At 47.8% G+C, this 26,591-nt stretch overlaps 1 protein-coding gene across 11 annotated transcripts in view; it reads right to left on the bottom strand.

Annotated features, from left to right (window-relative positions):
- The window catches only part of APBB2 (amyloid beta precursor protein binding family B member 2), a 433,025-nt gene that overhangs the window by 136,017 nt on the left and 270,417 nt on the right, over window positions 1–26,591 (bottom strand). For all 11 annotated transcript variants that reach the window (XR_013960184.1, XM_080661207.1, XM_080661214.1 and 8 more), the window contains 2 exons: window positions 22,795–22,941; window positions 19,861–19,988 (listed from right to left, as the gene is read on the bottom strand). Coding sequence is in view for 10 of the 11 variants with exons in the window: in XM_080661207.1 (XP_080517333.1) it covers window positions 19,861–19,988; window positions 22,795–22,941 (275 nt within the window). In the remaining variant the exon portion in view is untranslated. The remainder of the gene's footprint in view (window positions 1–19,860; window positions 19,989–22,794; window positions 22,942–26,591) is intronic.

Below are 26,591 nucleotides of genomic sequence, written 5' to 3'. Positions count from 1 at the left end.
TTATTATCTCACTCCAGGCTGCAAGTCGGTTCTCAAGCCTCCACCTCTACACCGGACACGGAGGTTCCGAGTGAGTGACTTGCCGGGAGTCGCACAGCTGAGAGGCAGATGAGACCTAGGAATCCAAAGGTCCTCCCACGGCACCACCTAACCTGCACCACCCAGAGAGGGTTCCCACCATGCTGACTGCAGGAGACTGGAAAAGGTGTCATCCGGTCCTAACCCCTGGAACCTGCAAATGTGACCTTATAAGGAAAAAGGGTCTTTGCAGACATGGTGAAGTTGACGACCCTGACATGGAGATAGTGCCCTCGATTATCTAGGTAGGTTCTAAATCCAATCAGAAATGTGCCTACAAAGAAGCTGAGGGAGAAGGCTCTGTACAGAGGACGCTGGGGCTAGAGCGGTGGCCACAGCCAAGGAATGCCGGCAGCAACCAGGCACCAGGGGAGTCAGCACAGATTCTTCCCTCGGCCTCCAGGGGGCTGGGCCCTGCCAACACCTTGATGCCGGCCCAGTGAAACTCATGCTGAACTTCCGGCCTCCAGGCTGTGAGAGGATACATTTCTGTTGTTCTAAACCAGCCGGTCTGTGGTAATATGCCCCGGCAGCCACAGGAAACTAACACACTGCTGCTGATTACAAGCTGGAGTTGCTGCTGTGTGTCCCCTAAGCTTTACTGGGAACCAAATACCAGGAGCTATACCCCCATCCTGGTCAAGGGCTTTCAACTCTTTTTCTGAAGCTTCCTTGTCCCTCCCCCTGTGTGATCCTCAGCACAAGAAACAATTGGGGTGCTCACATGAACAACTATAAGGGTAGGAAAAGGACAGGATTTAGAATTCATGGTTTCAGACAAAGCTCAGTTACTTTTTTGTGTGTGCAACACCAAGCAATACATATACAAGTTCTAGGTCTCACTTTCCCTGATCTGTAACAGGCATAATAATAATACCGGAGACGGGTGTGCACAGACCCTTAGTAAACTCTAAAGCACTATGTGAAAACTTTTATGGAAAGAGTTCAGTTATTCTCCTTGATACAATCAAAAGCATCTTTAGAAACCTAACACCAAGAATAGCATCACGTGGAGCCACGGACAAGGAACTAGAAAACACGGTGCGGGCTGTCAAGGAAATTACCTTCTCACTAGGGAGACATGCACATCTACAACGTTTAGTAACAACAAAGGTTGAAAAGATTAAGTTCCAATAACATCTACACGACTGCAGAGATAACAAGAGACCATAGGGTACTGGGTGGTGTGACTATCCGGTCCCCTTCCTAGGGGAGGAGTGTATTTCTCCAACCTCTGAAGGCAGGTTGGCCATGTAACTTGCTTTGGCCAATGATTTTGAGAAAACGTCGTCCGTGTCATTTCCAGGCAGAAGTTTAATGAGTCAGTGCATCTTTTTGCCCTCCCACCAAGGCTGACAATACTCTAGTCTAAATAGTGACTGTATCATCGGCTTTGGATGCAGAATGAGGGCAATGACTACAAGGAGCAGTGCCTCCAACCAACCCGCCAGGGACATTTAGCAGAATGAGAGGTGCTTTAAGCCTCTGAGCCTTTTGGTTGTTACTTCAGCACAATGCAGCCAGTGCTGACTGATATAAATGGTGATAGAAAGGGTAACAGGAGAGGTGGGGCCTGGATGAAACCATAGGGGCGGTGATGCCATCTAACACTTGTGGGGGCTTGATAGTGACATTACAAAGTGCTTCATGGACTCAAGGACTTGTGTGACCATTTACTGTTCCACTTAGTAACCTCAGTGAGGGTAGGGACCATGATCTTGTTCACAGCTACATCCTTGGTGCCAAGCACAGGGATGACACACGGTGGAAACTTAATACATGGGTGTTCAATAAATAAACAGAGAGGTAGATAGGGCCATACCACAGAGGAAGAAGGAAGGAGAAAAGAAATTTTACAGCTTGACACCTCAAGGTTGGACTAAGATGATGTGGCCTTGGGCATGAAGAAAGCCAACTTGACTAGTCACTTAAAAATACACCAGTACAGCCGAAACCGGTTTGGCTCAGTGGATAGAGCGTCGGCCTGCGGACTGAAGGGTCCCAGGTTCGATTCCGGTCAAGGGCATGTACCTTGGTTGCGGGCACATCCCCAGTGGGAGGTGTGCAGGAGGCAGCTGATCGATGTTTCTCTCTCATCGATGTTTCTAGCTCTCTATCCCTCTCCCTTCCTCTCTGTAAAATATCAATAAAATATATTTAAAAAAAAAATACACCAGTACAACCAAGGTTCAATTATAATCACAAAGCTTGAAAAAAATGACGGAGCCCCTTCTGGATGATGACACTTCTCCTCCTGTCCTAATTAATATACTTCTTCGGTGTAATCTGTTCTAACAGCATGGTTCCAAGGCCTAAGAGAATGATTAACAACATTTTGATTAAAAGTGAGCCAAGATATAAAGACTTAAGATATAGGCCATCTTCTTCTACTTCTTCTTCTTCTTCTTTTTTTTTTAAAGAAGCACTCTAATTGGTACAGTACAGACATATTAAAATCTTATCTTTAATTAAAAAAGTTTCCCCTCCCTTTATTTCCAACCCTTGACTTAGTGAGTTCAATGAATATGATTCAGTTTTCTCTTTCTTAATATCCTCCATAGCTTCTCTTATGTCAATAGAAAAGACAAAGCAACTTTTAGCTCGAAGATATGTAGAGATATATCAAAACATTTCCTTTGGGCAAGAAAGGGGCACAGGTAATTATTCTAGGCCACTGAATTTGTGGGGGAAATATATTAAGAAAGTCTACACCTTCCATTAGATGTTAATGCTTTTGGTAATAACTGCTTATCTTGGTAATGGGACCCCTGGTGGTGGGGAATAGTACTTTGGCAGCAATAGCTTTAGGGTTGAGGCAGTTTCTGTGACACTATTATTCTCTAATTCATGTACAAGGCCACAAACGTCATTTGGATTGGTCAATAAATATAAATTGACTGTTTATATATGTGTGTGATTGATTTCAGAGAGGAAGGGAGAGGGAGAGAGAGACAGAAACATCAATGATGAGAGAGAATCATTGATCGGCTGCCTCCTGCATGCCCCCTACTGGGGACTGAGCCCACAACCGGGGCATGTGCCCATGGTCAGAATTGAACCTGAGACCCTTTGATCCGCAGGCCAACACTCTATCCACTGACCCAAACCGGGTAGGGCGAGATATATTTTTAATGTTGTTGTTCTCTGAGCCACTCAGGGCTTTTACAGTAAACAAACAAAGAAACAAAAACAACCCACCCTCAAAATACTCCTATTGCAGAATGCATAGCATTTCCCAATTACTGAATAATAGAAAAGTTGGGGGGTGGGAATCTGTTTTAAACACCCTGTTGGTTAATGGGGCATTATAACTGGATTCTGTTTGTTTATTAAAAATTATATCCCATTTGCCTCGCAAAAGAATTAAGTGATTTGCAATAAAAGACACACATTCTATCAGGCTCTTAAATTAGAAAAGTAAAATTTAAAACCAACTAGAAGAAGTAATTCTGTAAATCAATTAGGCTAAATATTAATTTAAATCACATTCAACCATTTCTGATCCACAATAATAGCAGTCATATGGTTCAATCTACTATTATTACCACAATTAGGGATTTAATTTAACTTGAAACTTCCTGGCAAAAAGAGAAACATGATAAACTATGCAATTATCACTCTTAACCAAATTATTTAAGAAAGATAATATTCACTGACTGCAATGAAAGCTATGCTCATAATCATCAGCCCTTTTCAGTGATGGCATGGGGGGTGAAGTGCTAGGCAAATGAAAAGTCTAAAAGTTTAGCTGTGTTAAAATACAACTTGACACATAATTATCATCGAGAATCCCTAAATCAGTGCTCTTCAGCCTTTCCTAGCTTGGCAGACCCCGAAAAGCTGACCCTCTGGAAGTTCATTGGTTTTTGACCGTAGAACCATTTTTTTTTTTTCTCTTTATACACAAATTATTAAACCGGTACAGTGTTCAGCTCAAAACTTTTTGGAATATTTAACCAAGATCAGTGTTATTCAGACTATGACCGATTTGTGGTGATAAGCAGCATTTAAACAGTTAAATAGAATAGAGTAGCAAAGACGAAAAACACCAAAGGGCCGGACACACAGTGAAGGTAAACACTGTGTGAAATTTTTGTTAGTTACATGTGAGCGAGTAAAGGAGACAGAGAGAGGAGAGAGGAGGGTGGGTTAAGGGGAAAATCAGGTCATGTCATAAATTATGTTTCTTATGGGTTATGACAAAATAAGTTTGAAAGCCAATAACACAGAAAAATAGATGACTAGAAAGAATGTAGGGTTCACACAATTTTAAAAAATCTAATTACTGTCCTTGCAAAATTTATTTTTATGTAGGTGAACATACACATAATCAGCAACTTAGATAAAACTCCCTTCAACGTGATATGTGTATAAATACATACATATATGTATACATACGTACAGGGGTGTGTGTGTGTGTATTTAAAATTCATCTTGCTTAGGATCTTTGTGATTCTTGAAAGCACCTGTGCTTCCTGGTGGCTTGATGATCAGTTTTGGAAGATTCTGCCTTCCCTATTCCTTTACCTGGCTCTGGTGTCCTGCTGGTTCCCTCAATCATGAGTTACACATACCTTTGACATGTTACTCATTGTATATGTTTAAAGTTACATTTTTAAAACAGCCTTATTGAGGTATAATTGACATATAATAAACTGCATATGTTTAAAACATACAATTTGATAAGTGTTGACCTGTGTATACACTTGTGAAACTTATACACATGTCAAAACTTATCTCCACAATCAAAGCAGTGAATATATCTGTGCCTTCCAAAGATTTCTCTTGTCTCTTTATATTCCCTGCCGTATGTCCCTCCCTAGGTAACCACTGATCTACTTTCCATCAGTATAGATTCGTTTACCTTGCATTTTCTAGAATTTGATATAAATAAAATCATACAGTATGAACCTTTTTTTAAGGGAGGCCATTTGGTTTCTTTCACTCAGCAAAATTCTTTGCGAATGAGCTATGCTGTGAATATCAGTAGTTGACTTCTTTTTGCTACTGAGTGAACATCCATTGTATGGACATACCACAATTTGCTTATCCATTCACCTGCTGATGGACATCTGAATTGTTTCCAGCTTTGCTTCTTACTTACTGCATATATGAGTGTTTTTAACTTTTTAAAAATTATTCTTTGACCTAAGTACTAAAGAGGCTGAATCATTAGGGCTGAGCCCTCCCTGAATGTGAGGAGGGTAAGAGGATCCCCCAAGTTGTTGACTCGTGCAGCTGATTAGATGACAGAGCCATTACCCATGGTGGACTAGCAGGAGTTGGGTGAGTGAGTGAATGCATGCATGCAGAAACGAGTGAATGAACGCACGAGTCTAGAACACAGGAGAATGAATAACTAGGAAGATGGGGTTAGGTGTGTGGATGGTTAAAGACGTTACTCTCAGTTTTGAGTGTAACAGACATGTTTTGGCATTCCAGCAGGCAGCTACTACCACACTCAGAGAAAAGGTGGCTGAGGCCTAGGTTAGCCAAGTAGGGCCATACTCACTGACCTCGTGGTAGCAGTGAGGAGAGAAGCTTCCTCCAAAGGCAGCTGAAATGGATGCTGAGCTCTTTGGGCTTCAGACAGTCGCGTAGAGATTTAGGAATGACTGTGCTCTCTTCTCCTTAATCCCGATCCCCACTCCAGTCATGTCCCAAGGCAGATGGGGTGTAGGGGCTGCTGAGGGGCTGGGGCCAAGAGAACTGGATACTTGCAATTTGAATCAAACACCTATTTCACAGATTTGCTAATCAAAGAAGGATTGAATTTAAAAAATATGGCACCAGTGCTTCTGTTGGTATGTCGGCAAAATCCCTGCAGAACGCATGCCAGGATGTCGTTACCTATTTAGTGTGCCACCTGTGCAGACCTGGCTCAGTGCCCACACAGAAGTGTTTGGTTCCACTGAGCAAAAGATTGAGACTTAAAGTTCTCTGGCTTTGTTTCCAACAAATGTGCACTTAGGAGTTCTCTTTGCAGGGGTGGCAGGAACAGACTTAGGGATCAAGAGGCAGGAGCCATGAACGATTTCCCAGTAACAGGGACTCGACTCTATCATGACATCCCAGGCTGGGCAGCTCAGGGCATAGGGCATGGCCATGAGCCCTGCCTGAGGGTGGGTCTCCAAGGGGCCAGGTGCTCTGTGCAGGAAAATAGGGGCCCTTGAACATGCACCTGCAGCCACTCATTGAAAGGGGCGAACTGGGCAAGACAGGGTAGGTGACGAGGCCTAGAGAAGCAATGAGAAACATGAGCCATGTCTGGTTGACCTTTATGTGCCTCCCCTCCGCCCCCGGTCATTACTCACAAGTCTGTGAGCCCTGTACTCAGTCCTCCTCCCTCCCCAGTCTCCATCAGAGCCTATAATTATGCACACCTACCCCAACCCTGTCCCCAGTACTTTCAAATGTTTCTTTCCTTTTGGCATGTGTCTGGCATGAAACATCTGAGTGAGATAATTTTCTAGGCGATCGGGACCTGCCAGCCAGGGGGAGGGACCAGGAGGTTGGCCGGCAGCAGGCACAGGTGGCAAGGGAAGAAGCGGGGAGGGAGGAGGGGAAGCAGGGAACCTGATCGCCCCTGTTCACCAGCCAGGCCTAGGTATCCCACCCGTGCACGAATTTCGTGCACCAGGCCTCTAGTTTTTAGATATTTAAAGTCAAAGAGAGAATAATGCTAATCTCCCATGTGTTTAAGTTCCTCCCCATTTTTTATATGTTTGACCCAGGCAGCAATTCAAGGAAACATTACTATCTTCATGAAAACAGTACAATTGGGAACAACGTGTGATGCTTCTAAGGAAGCTCCTCCACATATCTGCCACCCCAGCAGTGACCCCCATGGCAGATGTAGAGGCTGGGACACTAAGCGTCCCCAATGTCACTGCATGAAAAAAAAACCACCTATCATTAAAAGCAAACGGTGGGATTCCTATTCCACTATTCCTTCAGCCGACCAATTCTAGATCTTCAAACTTCATAGAATTGTCCGTGATGGGACTCCTTGAGTCCCACCTGATGTTCTCAAATCTGTCTTCTCCAGTGACTAACTGCTACAGTGATGTTATAATATGACTAGAAGCCCAGTGCATGAAATTTGTGCACGGGGGGGGGGGGGGGGGAGGGACATGATGAAATTCGTGCACGGGGGGGGGGGGGGGGGGAGGGACATGGTCCCTCAACCGGGCCTGCACCCTCTCGCAATCCGGGACCACTGGCTCCTAACTGCTGGCCTGCCTGCCTGCCTGATCACTCCTAAACACTCTGCCTGCCTGCCTGATCACCCTAACCGCCTCTGCCTGCCTGCCTGATCACCCCTGACTGCTCTACCTGCCTGCCTGATGCCCCTAACTGTTCGCCTGCCTGCCTGATTGCCCCTAACCACTCTGCCTGCCTGCCTGATTGCCCCTAACCGCTCGCATGCCTGCCTGATCACTCCTAACCTCCTCTGCCTGCCTGATCGCCCCTAACTGCCTCTGCCTTGGCCCTGCCACGGCGGCTTCGTCCAGAAGGTCATTCGGCTATCTGGTCTAATTAGCATATTATGCTTTCATTATTATAGATAAGAAATACATATTTAGTTTTTCAGTCTCACCAGGAAGGGAAGAGGGGTTTGACATTGAGCTAATCACCAACAGTCAATGATTTAATCAACCTGCCTATGTAATGAGATTTCCATAACACCCCTAAACCACAAAGTTAGGAGAGCTTCCGCTTTGGTGAACACGTCCAGGTGCAGGATGGTGGAACACCCCAAACTTATTGAGGACAAGAGCTCCTGTGATCGCAACTCTTCTGGATCACAACCTATTGCTTCTTTATCTGGCTGCCCATTTATAAACTAGAGGCCCAGTGCATGAAATTCGTGCATGGGTAGGGTCCCTCAGCCTGGCCGGTGATCAGGGCCAATTGGGGCCTTCCTTCCCCCTGCTGCTGGCTGCCAGCTGGGGCCTTCCTTCGTTCTGCGCTGCCCACTGGTGGTCAGCACACATCATAGCGAGTGGTCGAACTCCCAGTTGGTTGAGCTCCTGAGGGGACAATTTGCACATTAGCCTTTTATTATATAGGATGCCTTTATGATGTTTCCCTGAGACCATGAGCCATTCTAGCAAATTACCCAACCCGAGGAGGGGTCGTGGTAATCCCCGATGTATAGCTAGTCAGTCAGTTTTCTGGACTTGTGATTGGCATCCAAGCTTGTGGAATCTTCACTAACTACAGGTAGTTAGAATTGAATTAAATTGTAGGACATCCAGTTGGTATCTACAGAGAATTGGAGAATTGCTTGATGTGTAAAACCCACACATTTTGTGTCAGAAGTATTCTGTGAGTTGAAACAGATCACAGGAGCTATGCTATGTTCCCAATTATCGGACGCACCATGAAGCCAAAAAGTTCAAGGTGATGACTTGTGCATGGAAAGTAGTGACTGCCCATTCATCTGCAATAACATGAGGCTTTCAGCAATTCATCACACACCTAACTATTTATTGATTTTATGCAACATGCCAGCAACCAAGCCAGGCTCTGGGTTAGAAGAGCGACAACTTTCTCTTCTAAGACACTAAGCCATGTATATGTGGATTATTAAGCTGTTTTTCCACTAAAATTATCCTTCCTTCTGTTGTTGGAATGCTCCAAGTATTCCAAGAAGACCTATAATTTAGAGCTGACACTGAGAATCACTGCAGCCAAGCATGATTGATCTCTCCTAATTGTATCCACAAAGCCCCAATCCTCATCTGGCTTGGGACTCTGGGGAGGTGTGCAGTGGAAGTTGTTCATGGATCAGCATGATCATTTCTTCTTTCCTTCTTTCCTTCTTTCTTTCCTTCCTTCCTTCCTTCCTTCCTTCCTTCCTTCCTTCCTCCCTCCCTCCCTCCCTCCCTCCCTCCCTCCCTCCCTCCCTCCCTTCCTTCCTTCCTTCCTTCCTCTCTTCCTCCCTCCCTCCCTCCCTCCCATCCTTTGTTCCTTCCTCTGTCTCTCTCTCTCTTTCTCCCTACAATAACCTCAGGCCTCCACACTTCACTGGCTGGTGCTGAAACATGCTTATAAGAAATGCTAGATCATGTGCTGAACCAGTTACCAAAATGGATGATGTGATCTTCAGAAGATACTGCTATCGTCACATAGGCACCAGCAGGGACAGTCTCACTGTGAAAGATCTGCTGGAAATGCCTTCACACATTCCTCTGAGGGAAACTACCTGGATGATCCCTTACAATGTCTTCCCTAAAAGGTTATTCTGAGCTGAAAGTATTAGCAAGCATCCCAGCATGATTAATAGAAGGCAAGGAAGCCACTTCTAAAGAGATAAAAAATAACTACACTGTAAGTCAGCAAAATGGTCAAGTACACCCTGATGTCTCCACATCTCATGGGGCTGCATGAAAAAGAAATCAACTCTAAAGGTCAAGATAACACCGCAGCCCGGGGAGAGAATTACAGCTGTGGCCCTGAAGACCCTTCTCCTGAGGCAGGACAGCGCATCCCCCGGATTAAACTTTCATCAGCGGGTTTGGAATCCATCAATCATTCATTACTGTCTGGCTCAGAGAACCCACTGACTAGATGTCATTACAAAGTCCCCATCCTCTATGCAGAGACACCCCACCCCCCCTACCCGCCGTCATTACTCCTAGGAAAAGAAACAACAGCCAGGCAAAAATAGCGATAACTTTCAGATTAACTCAAAAACCCAGCAGCCCGCTATCTCTACATCCCTGTCACCTGAAACAGAACTGCCCTTTGTCGCTGCCAACTTCTACCAATTAGCAAGGAAGTCTCCTTGGCACAAGCGGTGTGTGTCGCCTGCTCCAGCAGCCGCCTCTGCACTGTGCTGGCTGCCTCCTTAGTCAGCACCAACTCCTTGGAAGGTCAACCAGGGAGCACACAGGCAGGAGACAGAAAGCACACGGTTACTTGAACAGAGAGAAGATCATGTAAGATCACTAGGAAACTAAAAACGCCAAAAGGGAACATGGAGAGGTTACTGGGAAGACAGTGATGGCAAGGCGGGGCAGTGACCTGCAGGGAACAAAGGACACAGGTGGGAATCATTCACCCTTAGAAGCTTGGAGGTGGCGCCCCAGGGAGCAAATGCACTCACACTGAGGACGCCGCCCTGCATGGCAGATGCTGGTCTCTAGGCTTGAAGGGCCTCAAGGCTCCAGAACCAGACCTTTAAGGAGAGCGGGTGGTGCTGGGGGCTCTGGAAGGGGTGGGATGCAGCCATGAGTGTTGGAAAACCTGCAGGGTGGGGTTCGAACTGAGGAAGCTTGTCCAGGATGATGCTCACAGCAACAGGAAGCAGGTTCCTTCTTCCTCCTCCAGCCTTGCAGTCTCTTTCCAGTCAGAGCCAACAGGCAGCAAACTAGAGAAGCAGAAATGTGTTCTGCAGAGTCCCAGCCCCAGCCTCACAAAGCAGAGCAGAGGTGGGCTCCGAGCTAAGAGACCGCAGCTTAGTAGCTGGCAGGGGAAGCTTCACCTCTCTTTTTGGATAGTTTTACCTTGACAACTGTCAGCCCAGCTAGAGACTCCATTTCCCAGAGTCTTTTGCAGCTGCCTTGGGCCAACAGGATATGAACAGAATCCTATATAATAAAAGGCCAATATGCAAATAGACTGAATGGTGGAACAACCGAACAACCGGTTGCTATGATGTGTGGTGACCACCAGGGGGCGCGGGCGGAACATGGTGGGCGTTGGCTGCGGTGGGATGGTGGAGCAGGTGAGTGGGGGTGCCAGACCAAGGCAGGGCACAGGTCGCTGTCATCGGGGCGAACCTCTGGTGGTTACTGAAAATTCTGTGCTTCCATGCGTCGCGGTCCTGCCTGGCGCTTGCACCTGCTGCTGGCGCCAACCCCGCTCCCACCCACTGCTGGTGCCCGGCACCTGTCCTGACCATTCAGTGCCGTCAGTAGGTGCGAGTGGGAGCAGGGCTGCCAGCAGACAGGGGACCAGGGGCCGCGGCAGGAAGGGCCAGGCGGGGGCACAGAGGATGGGCTGAGACCCACCCCTGTGCCTACCGCAGCCTCACGTGGCCCACAGTTCCTTTCAAGGTGCACGAATTCATGCACTGGGCCCCTTGTGCAGTGGTCGGCAAACTCATTAGTCAACAGAGCCAAATATCAATAGTACAACGATTGAAATTTCTTTTGAGAGCCAAATTTTTTAAACTTAAACTTCTTCTAACACCACTTCTTCAAAATAGACTCACCCAGGCCGTGGCATTTTGTGGAAGAGCCATACTCAAGGGGCCAAAGAGCCGCATGTGGCTCGTGAGCTGCGGTTTGCCGACCACTGCCCTAGTGTGAGTATAATGTGAGGAATGCAAGTTCCAGGTTGCTTCAACTCAGAGACAGGTCCCTTGACCCATTTAGACTAGGACGACCCTGGAGGGATGACACAGAGGGACAGACAGAGCCTGTGGGGCCAGAGCTGCCCGCAGACAGCACTGCGCACGGCAGACTGCCACAGGACAGGGACGTTAGCTGTGACCCGGGCCCCGGTTAGTACAGAGGGTTAGCTCTAGGAACCAGAGGAGCAGTGCTTAGGTACCCAGCATCCTGGCAGAACTGAGCCACAGGCAGAAAAGAACAGGACTTGGCCTTTTCCACACGACTGCCTACAACAGCCAAGATGATCCCCAACCCTATGCTGAAAGCATTATTGCTAACATTCTTCTGTAAAGAGCCAAAGCCAGGTGTGCTGGGTCTCCACATCTGTATTCTTGGCTAATTTTTATTTTTTCAGACAACCCCCTAGAGATGTGAGGCCACGCTTAGCTTGGGGCCATAGTCTGTCAACCTCTGCTTTCAATTCACACCTGTGTCTTTTCTCATCAATTAGGAAGCCAGATCCTTAAGATCAGGGACAGGCCACAGAGTCTGGTCTCCCCTTGGGCCCAGGTCATTTCAAACCAAACATCATCTCTTGTTGGGATTAACAGGGGAGCGTCCTCTTTGGACAGAGGGAGATCCTAGGGGTCTGTTTATGCCCTGCCCCAGACAGGCCACCGCAGGGGAGTCACACCCTGCTGTGCCCAGCCTCTAAAACAACTTAAACCAGGGGCTTGTGGGAGAAAGCCAGCTGGGAATATCCTAGGACAGTGGTCAGCAAACTGCGGCTTGCGAGCCACATGCAGCTCTTTGGCCCCTTGAGTGTGGCTCTTCCACAAAATACCACGGCCTGGGCGAGTCTATTTTGAAGAAGTGGTGTTAGAAGAAGTTTAAGTTTAAAAAATTTAGCTCTCAAAAGAAATTTCAATCGTTGTGCTGTTGATATTTGGCTCTGTTGACTAATGAGTTTGCCGACCACTGTAGGAGAAGTCAGTAGGGGAAAATATTCTGCACGCTTGGCACTATGTTCTTTAGGTAAAAGTTCCCTGAGATCCTAACCAGATAAAACAATGAAAGGTAAACTCATTTGGAAGTTTATGGATGCTCTATGACATGGTAAAACTTTATTAAAAATTATTCATAAAAAACAGAAGTGTACACAATGCCTTCTGGGAGGAGAGTTTTAGTTCTTCAAATTATGACCCTAAGCCGTGTCACCGGGTCGACATGTACTGCAGAAGAAAGCCCTTTTAAAAAGCACTTGTGCACAGTGGCTGTGACAGCCGCTGCTGCTGCTGAAGGACTGTGACCTTTATTAAAGCAGGCCCAATGGGGTCTCCAACTTACAGCGGTTGTTGATGAGCAGTAATTCAATTCTTTTCGTATAAGCCAAGTAGCAATCTATTGTCACTAATTTAAATTAACGCGCTGGCGGGCCAAAGCAGCCTTTCCCACAGTGTGCTCCATGTGCCTGCGTTTCCATGAAGAAAAGGGGTCCGCTCAGGTCTGGAAATGCGTTCCTGGCGGGTCCCAGTGCTCGTCAGCACAGGAAAACCTCCCAGGAGGTCTCAGTTTCCCCACTGACCCTAGAACCTTTTTTTTTTTTCTCAAGGAAAGTCTACGAACGCCTTACTTCATTTATGCTCCACGGCACACTGATATGGAAATCACTAGGGACAATCCCACTACGGGGTCTGAAGTTCTGTGACTGTACCATCTACCTATGTTCCTGCCTCAAGGGAAGCAGGTGGACTAGCACACTCCACTGCCCACTGGCAACGTACATAAGAACTGTCCAGATGATGGAGGCATATCCGCCAAAAGAGGAGAGAGGGGTCCTAGTAAAAGTCCCCAATGTTCAGAAATTACGTTGCCTGTTTCTGATTCCTCTACAAAAGAACAGGGAGGGAGCTTTTCCCAGGGCCCCCATGGGTAACGAGAGCCCCTGAAACAGCCCGCCCCACCCTGGGAAAGGCAGCCTGGCAGGCCCACAGAGACAGGAAGACAGGTGGCACTGGGCTCGTCTGCCCAGGCACTGGGGGCAAAACGCCAGCTCGAAGGCCAGAGCCACTCACACCCAGAAGGACGAGGGCAGGAGAGAGCAGGTCAGTCTGGGTGCTCTGGTGCTGCCTCTGAACGGAATACAAGGCTCACAAAAGCCTGTTCCCCACTCCATGTCTGGAGCCTCCATATGTACCCCCACGGTGATCAAAAGGAACCAAAGTACAGAATGGCCCAGGGAGCGGAGGCAGCCCTCCCTCCGCCCGGCAAGAATGCAAACGTGCCCCAAGAAATGCCAAAGGCAGGCCTGGCTCAGGACCAAGACAAAAACTTCAGCCCCATCGAGCAACCACCAAGCCCCCACAGAGAACCAACACCAATGTGACTGCCACTCCTTCATAAGAAGCAGCTTCTCAAATCAACCTTGGGGGCCAGTGGGAGAAAGGAGGTCCCCCCAGATCACCCCCTTACCTAAAGTAAACTTACTCCCTAAGAAATTTCTTCAGAGCAAATCAAAACCACTTGAAAGCCTTAAGAATATGCTAAACCCAAAATAACGTATTAATTCGGAAATCTCATGGCTTAGTGAAGCACTCTGAACTTTCAGAGGGACTTGTGCCCTTCAAGCCTCGGGTATACACACTCCTTCTCCACGTTAACCACGTCAGGAAATCCCCTAAGAGAGTCCAGTCTCTCGGCAAGGAAAGCCACAAAAGAGAATGAGAAATAGGCTCGTTTTCACAAGCAAAATGAAACACTTTTATGTTTTATTCATGCAAAGCGCAAACCCCTTCCCTTTGCGGCATTACGAATTGAATTTGCTCTTGTAAATTGCTGTAAAAAAAAAAAAAAAAAAAAGAAAGAAAGAAAGAAAAGAATCAAAAGCAATAGAAAGTTTAAAAAAAAAAAAAAAAGACAGGAATGCAAAGGCCCCTTCTAGGGAATGAAAACTCCGGGGACCAATGGGGGAAATAGAACCTTTCGATGGCAAACATACATTTTTATTTGCTGCAATCTGGCCCGAGGCCCCAACCAGCACATGAGCTTGTTCCTGAGAGCCAACAGGGAACCCTGAGAGAGTTTCTAAATTACAGAAGTTGGAGGAATTGAGCAAAAAAGAAAAAGAGAGAGAGAGAGGAGAGAGAACTCATAGACGTGGACAACAGTGTGGTGATTGTAGGGGGTGGGGTGGGTGGAGGTGGAACAGGGCAAAAGGGATAAATGGTGATGAGAAAAATAGAAAAAAAAAAAGGGAAACAACCAAGATGGCGGCATAGGTAAACACCTAAACTGCTGCCTCGCACAACAATTTCAAAACTACAACTAAAAGACAGAACGGACACCATCCAGAACCACAGGAAAGCAGGCTGAGTGAAAATTCTACAACTAGAAGGAAGGAGAAAAGCTCACAGAGAATTGGAGGTACGGCAAAGGGGCTTTGTGCGCGCAGAGAGGAAGGGCGGCTGAGAGCTTGGCTGACTTCCTCTGGCGGAAGGGGGAAGGAAGCCTCGGACCGCGAGCTGGGAAAGGCAGAAGTCTGAAGGCGCACACGGGCCAGTGCGCACAAAGGCTGCGGAGGTAGCCATAGGCTTTCCCTAGTGAAAGGGAGTCAGAGGATCCTGACTGAGCCCCAGTTCTGACTGCAGTGAACCCCGGTTCCAGGCGAGCCCCTGGGGACCCACGCTCTTGTAGGGGGAGTCTGGACTCTCGGGCAGAGACTCAGGAGCCGGGGAAGGCGGAGGACTGAAAGTGCGCACACGCGCCGCGCCGGTGCGCACAAAGGCTGCGGGGGTTGCCACAGGCTTTCCCTAGTGGAGGGGAGTCAGAGGATTCTGACTGCACCGAGCCCCAGTTCTGACTGCGGTGAACCCCAGTTCCAGGCGAGCCCCTGGGGACCCACGCTCTTGTGGGGGGAGTCTGGACTCTCAGGCGGAGACTCGAGCTGGGGAAGGCGGAGGACTGAAAGCGCACATGCGCGCAGGGGCGGGGCTGACAGGAAGCCAAGACTGAGACTCCACCCCATCCAAGCTGAGCACAGAGGCTATTGCAATTTGGCAAGTCTAATCCTATAAGGCTGTCTCCAGCACCGGGCTTCTCCCAGCATAGACACAGCTGATCCTTACAGCCAACTGGCCCGGAGGTCAATTCTTCCCAGTGATACCAACAACAATAAAGACTTAATTACAACAAGGCTGTACACACAGTCCACAAAGGGGTGCACCAAGAGTGTCCACCTCAGGTTAACTGGGGAAGCAGACCCACTGGGCTATATTGGAAACCTAGCACAAATATCTACCTTACCAACTCAGGGATTCAGTGAAAATGCGGGGTCAAAGAATCAGATCACAAACGAAAGAAATGGAGGAAAACAAACGACTGGATATAGAATTCAAAACCACCGTTATAAGACTTTTTAAGAATATCCTAGAAAAGGCCGATAAATATAACGAGACCCTCGAAGATATGAAAAAGGACCAACTAGAAATTAAACATACACTGACTGAAATAAAAAATATTATACAGAGACCCAGAAACAGAATAGAGGAACACAAGAATCAAGTCAAAGAATTGAAATACAAAGAAGCAAAAAACACTCAACCGAAAAAGCAAAAAGCAAAAAAAAAAATCCAAAAAGTTGAAGATAATGTAAGAAGACTCTGGGACAACTTCAAGCGTACCAACATCAGAATTATGGGGGTGCCAGAAGAAGAGAGAGAGCAAGATACTGAAAACCTATTTGAAGAAATAATGACCGAAAACTTCCCCCACCTGGTGAAAGAAATAGACTTACAAGTCCAGGAAGCGCACAGAACCCCAAACAAAAGGAATCCAAAGAGGACCACACCAAGACACATCATAATTAAAATGCCAAGAGCAAAAGACAAAGAGAGAATATTAAAAGCAGCAAGAGAAAAACAGTTAATTACCTACAAGGGAGCACCCATACGACTGTCAGCTGACTTCTCAACAGAAACTATGCAGGCCAGACGGGAGTGGCAAGAAATTTTCAAAGTGATGAATAGCAAGAACCTACAACCAAGATTACTCTACCCAGCAAAGCCATCGTTCAGAATTGAAGGGCAGATAAAGAGCTTCACAGATAAGAAAAAGCTGAAGGAGTTCATCACCACCAAACCAGTACTATATGAAATGCTGAAAGGTATTCTTAAAGAAGAGGAAGAAGAAAAAAGTAAAGAGAAAAAATTATGAACAACAAATACATATCTATCAACAAGCCAACCTAAAAATCAAGTGAATTAAAAACCTGAGGAGCAGAATAATCTGGTGAATATAATAGAATCAGGGGCATAGAAAGGGAGTGGGCTGATAATTCTCAGGGGGAAAGGGGTATGGGGGGGTTCATGAAGAGAATGGACAAAAATCATACACCTATGGATGAGGACAGTGGGGGGGAGGTAAGGGCAGAAGGTGGGGTGGGAAAGGGGTGGAGGGGAGCTATGGGGGGAAAAAGGAGAAATAATTGTAATAATCTGAATAAAGATTTATTTAAAAAAACAAAAAACAAAAAACAAAACAAAAAAAAAAAAATAGAAAAAAAACTCACCAACAATCCTACCTAATAAAGAGGGAATATGCTAATAGACCCTTAGGCTGTTGCAAAGATGGCGGTATCCACAGCTAATAAGGAGGGAATATGCTAATTGACTGCCACACCCTCAAAGATGGCAGTGCCCATAGCCACAAGATGGCAGGGCCCAGTCCCCTCAGCCCCCCAGCCGCCCAGGGCCGCCTGAGGCTCAGGTAACCAGGGCCGGCCGAGGCTTGCACTGCCAGCAGTGGCAGCAGCAGAGGTGTGATGAGGCGTCACTTTCCCCTAATGGCCAGGTCGCCTTCTGCCCTTGAGGGCTCCTGGACTGTGAGAGGGGGCAGGCCAGGCTGAAGAATCCCCCCCGCTCCAGTGCAGGCACTGGGCCTCTAGTTTCTAAATAACACTTATCTGCTAACATTGAGCAAGAAGTGGTTTAAAAAACATGGGTAACCCAGCCCACCGCTCAAAGACATAACCAAGGCAAAGTAACCTAACTTACACTGACATCCCTGGGGGGCAGAGGTGAGACTCCTCCTGCTTCGTAGGACAACTGAACTCAGAGCGTCTGGCCTCTGTCCTCTGCATCACATGGTAAGCTGCTCTTGAAACCTCCCTGAGGCCAGGCCCCTCCCTGTCTTTGAAAGGAAGCCATGTACGTAATTAGCTGCATCCGCTAGTGCTTTGACAAATCCAGAGCTAACACCCACTAAGCATTTGCCGCGTCCCCATCACTGTGCCAGTTACTGTACATACACACAGGCACACATACCATGCTTTGTGGTCCTCATTATGACCCGCATTTCACAGATGACAAGAACCGAGGCTCAGAGCTTAAATAATTCAGTCAACTGGAGTTTGAATCATTTTTTTTTCTTCCTGAACATGTAGCATTTGGCCTCACTTTAAAGAGTTGGACTGGGCTGAAAACCTCATCAGTGCAATCTTCTCACAATGTACCCTTAAGAAAACACAACCCCACCTCGTTGTGTGTGTTTATAATAATCTTCACCTTGGTAAACAAACTTGGAGGTCAGGAACCAGGGAAGGATCAAGTATCTTACAACCTCCCATCAAGGCTAAACATTTTTATTTATTTTTTTTATTTTTATTTTTTTAAATATATTTTATTGATTTTTTACAGAGAGGAAGGGAGAGGGATAGAGAGTTAGAAACATCGATGAGAGAGAGACATCGATCAGCTGCCTCCTGCACACCCCCCACTGGGGATGTGCCCGCAACCAAGGTACATGCCCTTGACCGGAATCGAACCTGGGACCCTTCAGTCCGCAGGCCAACGCTCTATCCACTGAGCCAAACCGGTTAGGGCAAGGCTAAACATTTTTAATGCTGAGCAAACATTATCAGGTATTTTCCTTGTAAAATTAATCAATTCATGTCGGGCATCCACTCCTGTGCTACAGCTCTGGAGATCGAGTGAGTGGGAGGTGTGTTCACTTAATCTACCCACTCGTTCCCCTCAAAGCACCTGGCCCAGCGGCCACCCTTCAGTACTTGGTTCCGGAAGCTCAGGCACAACCATGCTCCTGGAAGGATTATCTCACCAGCAGTCAGAGGACGCCTCCCCTTTCTTGTGCAGACCATTTCTCGAGTCTGGTTCCAGCAAGAACGCTTTTTCTTTGACCAATGGATGCCTAACCATTTTCCTTTCTGGTGTAGAACTTGCAACTGAACCAAGGCAGGGGCATCCCGAGGCAGAGCTCTAGAGAGGACCACCCACTCCAATAAACCAGATGCCCAAGGATGGAACCAGCAGAGCCACCTCGCTGCTGTGTGGGATTTTCACCCGGGTTGACAACGTTCTTACCCAGTTTCAACCATGCAGTAACTAACCACCCTATGGCGCATCCCCAAAAGCTACGAGGTCTCAGGTGCACTGAGGGTTGTCAAAGATGAAATAAACAGTTGACCCCGGAACAAACGCAGGGGTTAGGGGCACCAATCATTTGAACAGAGGAAAAGTCACATATAAGTTCAGTTGGCATTCACACACTCCAATTTCCAACTGCAGTTAGAGAATACAGTTGACCCTTGAATAACGTGGGTTTGAACTACTTGGGTCCAACACGTGAACCCAAGCAGTTCAAGCCTGCGTCGCTCAGGGGTCAGCTGTGATTCAAGAGTTCAGTGCCTTCAACGTAGCCCAGGTGCTGAACGGTGGCATCCACGGGATGTCTGTAATAACGGCCACTTTTGAGATAGAATGTGAAAATGAAAATCAGAACTCCCAGTCAGCCTTGAGGACAAAAAATTCACCACACACCTGAGTAAGAAGCACCTCTGTCAATCACACGTTTTCAGGATTTCAGGGAAAGACGCATTGAACGGAGATTTGATATGACCAGATGTTTCAAGTGTTAAAAAAGTTCAGCCACCCCAAGCCCCAGGAGTTCCTGGTGATCGTGACTCAGTGATCTGAAGGTGGTGACTCAGGCTGTGCAGCCACTCCCACTCGCAAGCTGCTCCCCCACACAGGCCCTCTACAGAGAAGGTACCGGGGGGAGGAACAAACGGCCCAGACCCAACCGAATGAAGTGGAGGACTAAAACAGAATGCAGAGCAGGGGGGAAGGGAAGTGAGGGTGCAGGGAGCCTAGTGAGTTGGGAACGTCGCTGGATAGAGGATGAGCAGGAGGAGAAACATGCAGAAATCAAAGGCAGGATCCAGAACTGACCAAAGGTTTGAGGTACTGAAACCAGGAGGGGAAGTAGCGTGGAGGGCTTCCACGGTGGGGACAGAAATCAGCTGTAATTTTTTACATTTCTGAAGGAAGTCTACTGTCATTGCATGTTCAATGAAGTGCAGCAACAGGTGTGGAGCTACACTGGGGCCCCTGGTGAGGGGTCAGGCCCAGCCCCGGGCACTCACCGGCCGTTGTCGCGGCCCACGCCCCACACGCGGATGCTCACGATGGGCTGCGAGTGGAGCACCGTGCGGTCCATGGGGTCCACCAGGCTGAGCGTGTCATTCTCCAGGATCAGGTACATGTCCTTCCCCTGGAGCCAAAGAGAGCACGTTAGCCTCCTCCCGCAGCGCACACGCCCTCCCAAAAGAAGCCACCTGTGGTCTTGAATTTGTTCTCCTAAAGCAGTGGTCAGCAAACTCATTAGTCAACAGAGCCAAATATCAACAGTACAACGACTGAAATTTCTTTTGAGAGCCAAATTTTTTAAACTTAAACTTCTTCTAACGCCACTTCTTCAAAATAGACTTGCACAGGCCGTGGTATTTTGTGGAAGAGCCACACTCAAGGGGCCAAAGAGCCGCATGTGGCTTGCGAGCCGCAGTTTGCTGACCACTGTCCTAAAGGGAGAGATACCCTCTCCTGAGTAAAGAATTCATAAATCTTCCATATTTCCTCACATTCCAATTTCTCTCGCCCTCTCAAGTCCTCTGGAAAGCACTCCTGGGCTGCTTTCTAACCGGCTCTAATTTTTCATTATTTACATTTCTGAATCTTCAAGAAAAAGGTGGGTTCCCTGGAGAATCTGGCCCCTCACCAACTCCATGCCTGGCGTCCTCACACAACCATGCTCTCCCCATCCCTTCCCCCTGGCCAGACCCCAGCAGGCCCCTCAACAGCCTCTCAGAGCCACAACGATGTCCGTCTCTTCTCACCTCTCACACCACTTCATGCCCGTGTGATGTGGCTGGCAAACAACTTGCGCCAGGTCTGACACAGCCTGTGATGCTGTCAGCTACAGGGTGTTGTGCATACACCATCGCAGGGAGAGGTCGTGGCTGCTTCTCTCCCACATCACCTCTTAGGTTTTGGGCTTCGGCCTCCTGTCCCCGCACAGGGGTTGGCCCTTTGAGGGCGGGAATGCTAACTATTCAACTGTATTCCCCCTGAAATTCCTGAAGCATAATTTTAAGAAATGATTCAACTCTGCTGTACAACTGAGAGACTATGCCTCCTGAAGGTCACGGCCACCCCTGGTGCTGTGACACTGAAGCTAGGGAGGCCTGGCTGGGAGAATGGTGAGGCTTCCTGGTGGGTCTTCAAGTCCCAGAGCAGGACAGCTGCGTTACTCTGAGGCCTGGCGTTTGAGAAGGATGTTTTAGGTCCCCGTCCAAGGTTCTCAGAGCGAATATAAGCTCCATTGTTTACATGGCAGACATGGGTTTTCGGTGCCTCTGCTGGCCAACGTGTAAGCTGAGAGTCTACGTCTGCGATCCGGATGATCTGAAATCTCCCCAAAGGGCAGGGAAGCCATTTCCAGAAGAGAGCCCTGGCAGAAAGCACAGCCTGCGCAGGACTGCGGAGCTGGAGCGACCAGCTGCCCGCTACCTCAGATCCACGGCACCCCCAATATCCTTGCTGGGGAACTGCAGCTCTTTCAGCTTGTGTGGGGGAGGGAGAAGGAAGGGTAGGGCCCATGTGTCTGTGGCCACTTCAAGGTCACAGCTGTGTCCAGACCTTGGGCAAAGGGCCAATCCTTAATTAACTAGTTTGCAGATTAACCGTGACTGCGGTACGGGTCCTGGAGAGATTCAGTTGCCCAGTATCTCACGGATGCTGGTCAGTAGCTGAGCAACGGTTCGCAGAGCAGGAAGAGGAGCCAAGCTGCCGACACCCTGCACTGTCCTTCAGCTAAGGGCTGGGCTCCTCGCCTCCAGACCACACAGCAGTGCCCAGGAGCTGCATGAGAGCCACGACCTGGGAGCCGGAGAGCAGAGCAGGCCCCAGGTCCCCCTGGGGCCACCAGCGATGTGCTTTGAGATAACAGGGTCGCTAAGGATTTTTGGTGCCTTCTTCTCTCTGTCCCTTTCCACTAAGATTTAAGCACTGGCTGCAGCCTAAAGGAGGTCTTCAGCCAGACCCACGAGTGGATGGCTCCCAGTACAACTCCTACAGGTAGCAACCCCTTCTGTGCAGCTGCTTCATGGCAAACACTTTGCAGGGACTAACAGACGGAGGGGCTCGTTGTGGCTGACATCACCACCTGACATGCGGAACACGCCTTTCAGGATGTGGCCCACAGTGAGGCCAAGTCCCCCCATGAGCTGGGAGATGCACTTTCTTTGGGCTGGTTCAGCTTAAACACTTCGGCTGGGCCTCCCAAAGCCAAGAGGCTCTGCTCACTGGGAGGGACCGAGCAGGGTAGATTCGTGTGGCAACTCTACGCCAAGACGCTCCCGTGTGCTGGCTGGCAGGTCTCAGAGCACGGCAGGAATTGGTTTTTCATATTTCGCATGATTTCTATGGATAGTTCATATTTATACGTATTATTTTCCTTTCTGAAATTATCTCAACTATTATTTCAAAGTGGAATTACTTTGTTCAAAGTGAGGAAGAATAGATAGGTATCAATTTCGAAACTCATGTATAAAGTTGATTTTCAGATTGTAAATAAAGAATATGTTAGAAAGGAAAATTTTTCCAACTTTTAGAGCGGCTGCATCAACATTTCTGTGTGCATGTGTGGGGCCACATTTCCCTTTGAGGACATACTTTGAGAGGGCCATGGGTCTTCTTATATCCTGGCACGTCCAATTGTGCACGCAAATCCAAGGGGTTTTCTGGGCCCTAAAGTCCACAGTGGATTCCTGGGGACTCAGGGATCTCAGGCTAGCCCCTGTCACTGAGACGTGGAGAGCATTCTCTCCCAGGGCCCCGACCTCCCTGGGACCGGACACTGCTAACGGGATCTTCCTGCCTACACTACCTGCCTCTGTGGGGAAATGCACCTGCTACACCCCTGTCGCCCCTCAGGACCACGTCCCACAGGGCTCCGGCTTCCACGAAGCACAGCGGGATGGAACCAAACCTGCCATTCACTGTCTCCACGCGTTACTTACCTCTCCCCAAATGCCGACCGTGTCCCGGATGTCATTTTTGCAGTAAGAGAGCTGCCTGATGCAGTTGTTGACGGCAACACTGCTTTTCCCAGGGGCGAGGTCCTCCTCTGCCATTTCTACCCATCCCAGGGAGCGCACAGCAAAACACTAGAAGACAGAGTCAGGAACGTGAAATTCCTCACAGGTCACAGGTCATAGGTCACAGGTCACTCTCCGTCAATCTACCATAAAAGCCTCTGCAAGGTATGCCTAATGAGCCTTTAGCTGCTACATCATGTTCAATATCTCAGCCCTATTTTTTAAAAAATTTAATTTATTGGTGTGACATTGGGCAACATGAACATATAGGTTCAGGAGTGGGTTTCTATGCTACAAGAGCTGTATATTGCACTATGTGCCCACCACCCAAAGTCAAACCTTCTCGTCACCATATATTAGGACCCCTTCTCCCCATCCCTATTGTTGGAAAGTTACACTGTGACTATTTTTGCTGTTAGAAAGTGTAGTGATAAATATCTTCTTGCCTAACTTTCTGTGTGCATGCTCACATTTTTTTCTTAGATAACTAGAAGTGGAATTACAGGGCCAATGGACATAAAAACTTCTAAGCTCATTTGTCTATTAGAAGGCAGTGTTTTTAATCGTAGGAAGTGCAACCCCCATGAGCTCTGTTAGTTGTTAGCGCCTAGAAAAAGACAATGGGAGAGAGAATGAATCAGGTCCGTGTTAAGCACTTCAATAAAGAGGCAAAATGTACCCTCTAGTGCCCGAAGCACCGCATCCCGCGAAGCCCGCAGAATGGCCGGCTCGTGAGACTCCTTAAAGCGCAAGTTCATTTATTCTTTTATCATTTAGAGATATTTTGAGATGACGTTCCTTGTCTTTTAAAAGTTCAGTTATTCAATTAAAATAATATAAAAAGCACCGTATGCGTATCGCAACACGTGAAAAATCTAAAGCCGAATAAAGAAAAAGTCCCCGGGACCCGTGCGGGCTGCAGCATCTGCTTTGCTGACCATCACCAGGGCTGCCGGGTGGCTGGACTGGGTCCCTCACCTGACCCTGCAGCCCGGGCCCCTCATCCCCCTCGGAGGGCTGGGTGCCTCCCGAGCTTGCATCAGTGGAAGAGACCACCTTCCCGGGACAGGAGGGGCATCTTGTAAAGTTTCCCAAAGCCAAAGTCACAATAAAATGAGGAAACACAGCCAATGGTCCCAAAGGGACCCCTTCAGCCCAGTTCAACCTTCCCCGTCTCAGCCTCCCGGCCCAGACTCCTTCCCGAGTTTTAATCACAGTATCTGAGGGGAAACACACACACACAATTACCAAAGTCAACCTACTAAGCCCAGTGCATGAGGATCCTCCCCTCCCACAGAAGCACTGAGGGACCCGTGTGACCACCCAGAACCGCAGCCACAGGCTGATGGTGCCTGTGGGCCGTTTGCAAATACACCAAAAAGAGAAGGTTGCCCTTGGGATGACTGTGAAGGTTCCGCAGGGCCCTGTGTCCTGGTTCAGAGAGAGGAGCAGACAGGCCTCAAGTCCGGAGTCAGTCCGTGGCCTGTTTCTGTGTCCTGGGGAGAGGTCGAGGAGATGCCCTCACATTCCCTCGGGGGTGTGTGCCCACTGCAACGCGACTGCTCGATGTCATTAGTTTTTTGTTGTTTTTTAAAAAATATGTCTTTATTAATTCCAGGGAGAGGAAGAGAGAGGAGAGAGCAATAGAAACACCAATGATGATAGAGAATCATTGATTGGCTGCCTCCTGCATGCCCCCTACTGGGGATTCAGCCTGTAACCTGGGCATGTGCCCTTGACCGGAATTGAACCCGGGGCCCTTCAGTCCGCAGGCCGATGCTCTATCCACCGAGCCAAACCAGCTAGGGCTCAAGGCAGTTTTGAGTGCATGGCTCTAGAGTAGGGATCGTCTGGATTCAATTCTTAGCTCTTAGATGTACTGGTACTGTGATTGTGGGAAACTAATATACTAAGTCCCAATTTTTTCCCCCCATTTCTAAAAATAGGAATAACAATTGTTACCTCTCAGGGTTCTCACTAGGAGAAAACAATGTAATATAGCAAGAGAACCAGCATGTAGAAAATACTCAATGAACATGTGTTGAGTGAAAGAGCAAATGAATACAGTGCCACATAAATCTTAACTAGGGTCATCAAAGCGGAGACTGACAGGAGCAGAACATTTGTACTTAGGGTGACCACACATTTCATTTGTCCCCAGGATGGCTCTGGCTAATGTCTGTTGTTGTGGCAAAATCATTAAGAGCAGCTCCCAGTTTGAATAATAAATTATTACAGTCACTCTAGTCAAAATTCCAGCCACTCAGCCTCTGGTATGGAAATAGGCTTGGACAGGATACTGAGATGTGCCCAAGTGGAAATGGGGTTCAAAATCAACAGAAGCTGCTATGAGTAGAGTCTCTTGGTGATCCTGGGTTTGAACCCTAAGAAACCAGTATTAATGTGAAATGTCCTTAAAACTAGAAGCCAGGAACATAATTTTTCACTTTCTCTAATTGCCTACTACAAAATTCTACAGACTATGAGTACCCAAAAGAATTTATTAACAACTAGTGGCCCGGTGCATGAAATTCACGCACATTAAAAGGGAATTAATTAGAGGAAATATTTTTAATATTGCTATTTGTCCTTTCTCTATAATAGAAGTATCAGAGATGAAAGAAAATTAGTAAAATGTATATGAAAATCTTCCTCCTGTCAGAGTCTGGGGTGCGCCATGGGACCCAGAGTCAAGTCCCCACCCACCCGCGCGTTCTTTGAAATCACGTGAGACCCAGACCCGGCTGGCCCCACTCCCATTGGGCGAGATCCAGACCCAGCTGGCCCCACCCCTGTCAAGCCCTGCCTCAGGTCCCCTGGCCTGGGGCAAAGGGTGCAGCCTGAGGTCCTCCATCAAGCCCTGCCAGACGGGGGGCGCAGCCTGAGGTCCCCTGCCCCAGCCCGGTGCCACGCAGCCTCAGGTCCCTGCTGATGGCTTGTTATGGCTCCTTACAGGAATCCCGCCTCCGTGTGGGCACAGCCATCTTGGGTTACGGGACCCCTTCCTCTGCTATGGGCGCAGCCATCTTGTGATGGTGTGAGGGTCAATCTGCATATTACATCTTTAGTATATAGGTTAAGGAAGGTAAAAAACAAAAATACTGGCTGCTTTTTGTCCCTTGAGTCCAAGAACACCTGGATTTCAAACTAAACCAGCTCACTAAAAAAAAAAAAATAAAAATAAATAAAATCAAGGCTACTTTTCTTGCCTAAGAAATGCAAATGACTAACTAATCCGACCACAGCACATTAAGTATATTGTTTTGTCATGCTGATAAAGAGAAAACAAGAGCCCTAAATATATTATTATAATGTTTTTAAGTAATTTTCCTTGTGCAATTCTGCTCTTGCAGTTTAGTTTCTGATTTGAAAAGCATCACCACCAGAGCAAAAAAACACCAGGGTGTATGGGGAATAACTGAGCCCCACCAGGGAGTGCACTCAGCTTCCTCCCAAGGATGGAGCAGCAAAGAGCAACCTGTGCTGTTTGGTGCTGCCCCCGTGTGGCCTGGAAGGTTTATAACCACCATCACTTTTCCTTTGGGCGGGGCGTGCGTGCGTGCGTGCGTGTGTGTGTGTGTGTGTGTGTGTGTGTGTGTGTGTATTTAATGGTTTCCATACTAATCAGCTCTGGGAAGACTCATTTCAGAGTATGGGAAGAGTTCAAAATATTTAATAAACCTGCCTTTAAAAATGCTTTTTCAATTTAGCTCAATAGT

Source organism: Plecotus auritus, assembly GCF_963455305.1.
Source record: "Plecotus auritus genome assembly, chromosome: 1".
Lineage (NCBI taxonomy): Eukaryota > Metazoa > Chordata > Mammalia > Chiroptera > Vespertilionidae > Plecotus > Plecotus auritus.
The sequence above is the reverse complement of the archived record's forward strand: the minus strand, read 5'-3'. Positions and strand labels throughout refer to the sequence as shown.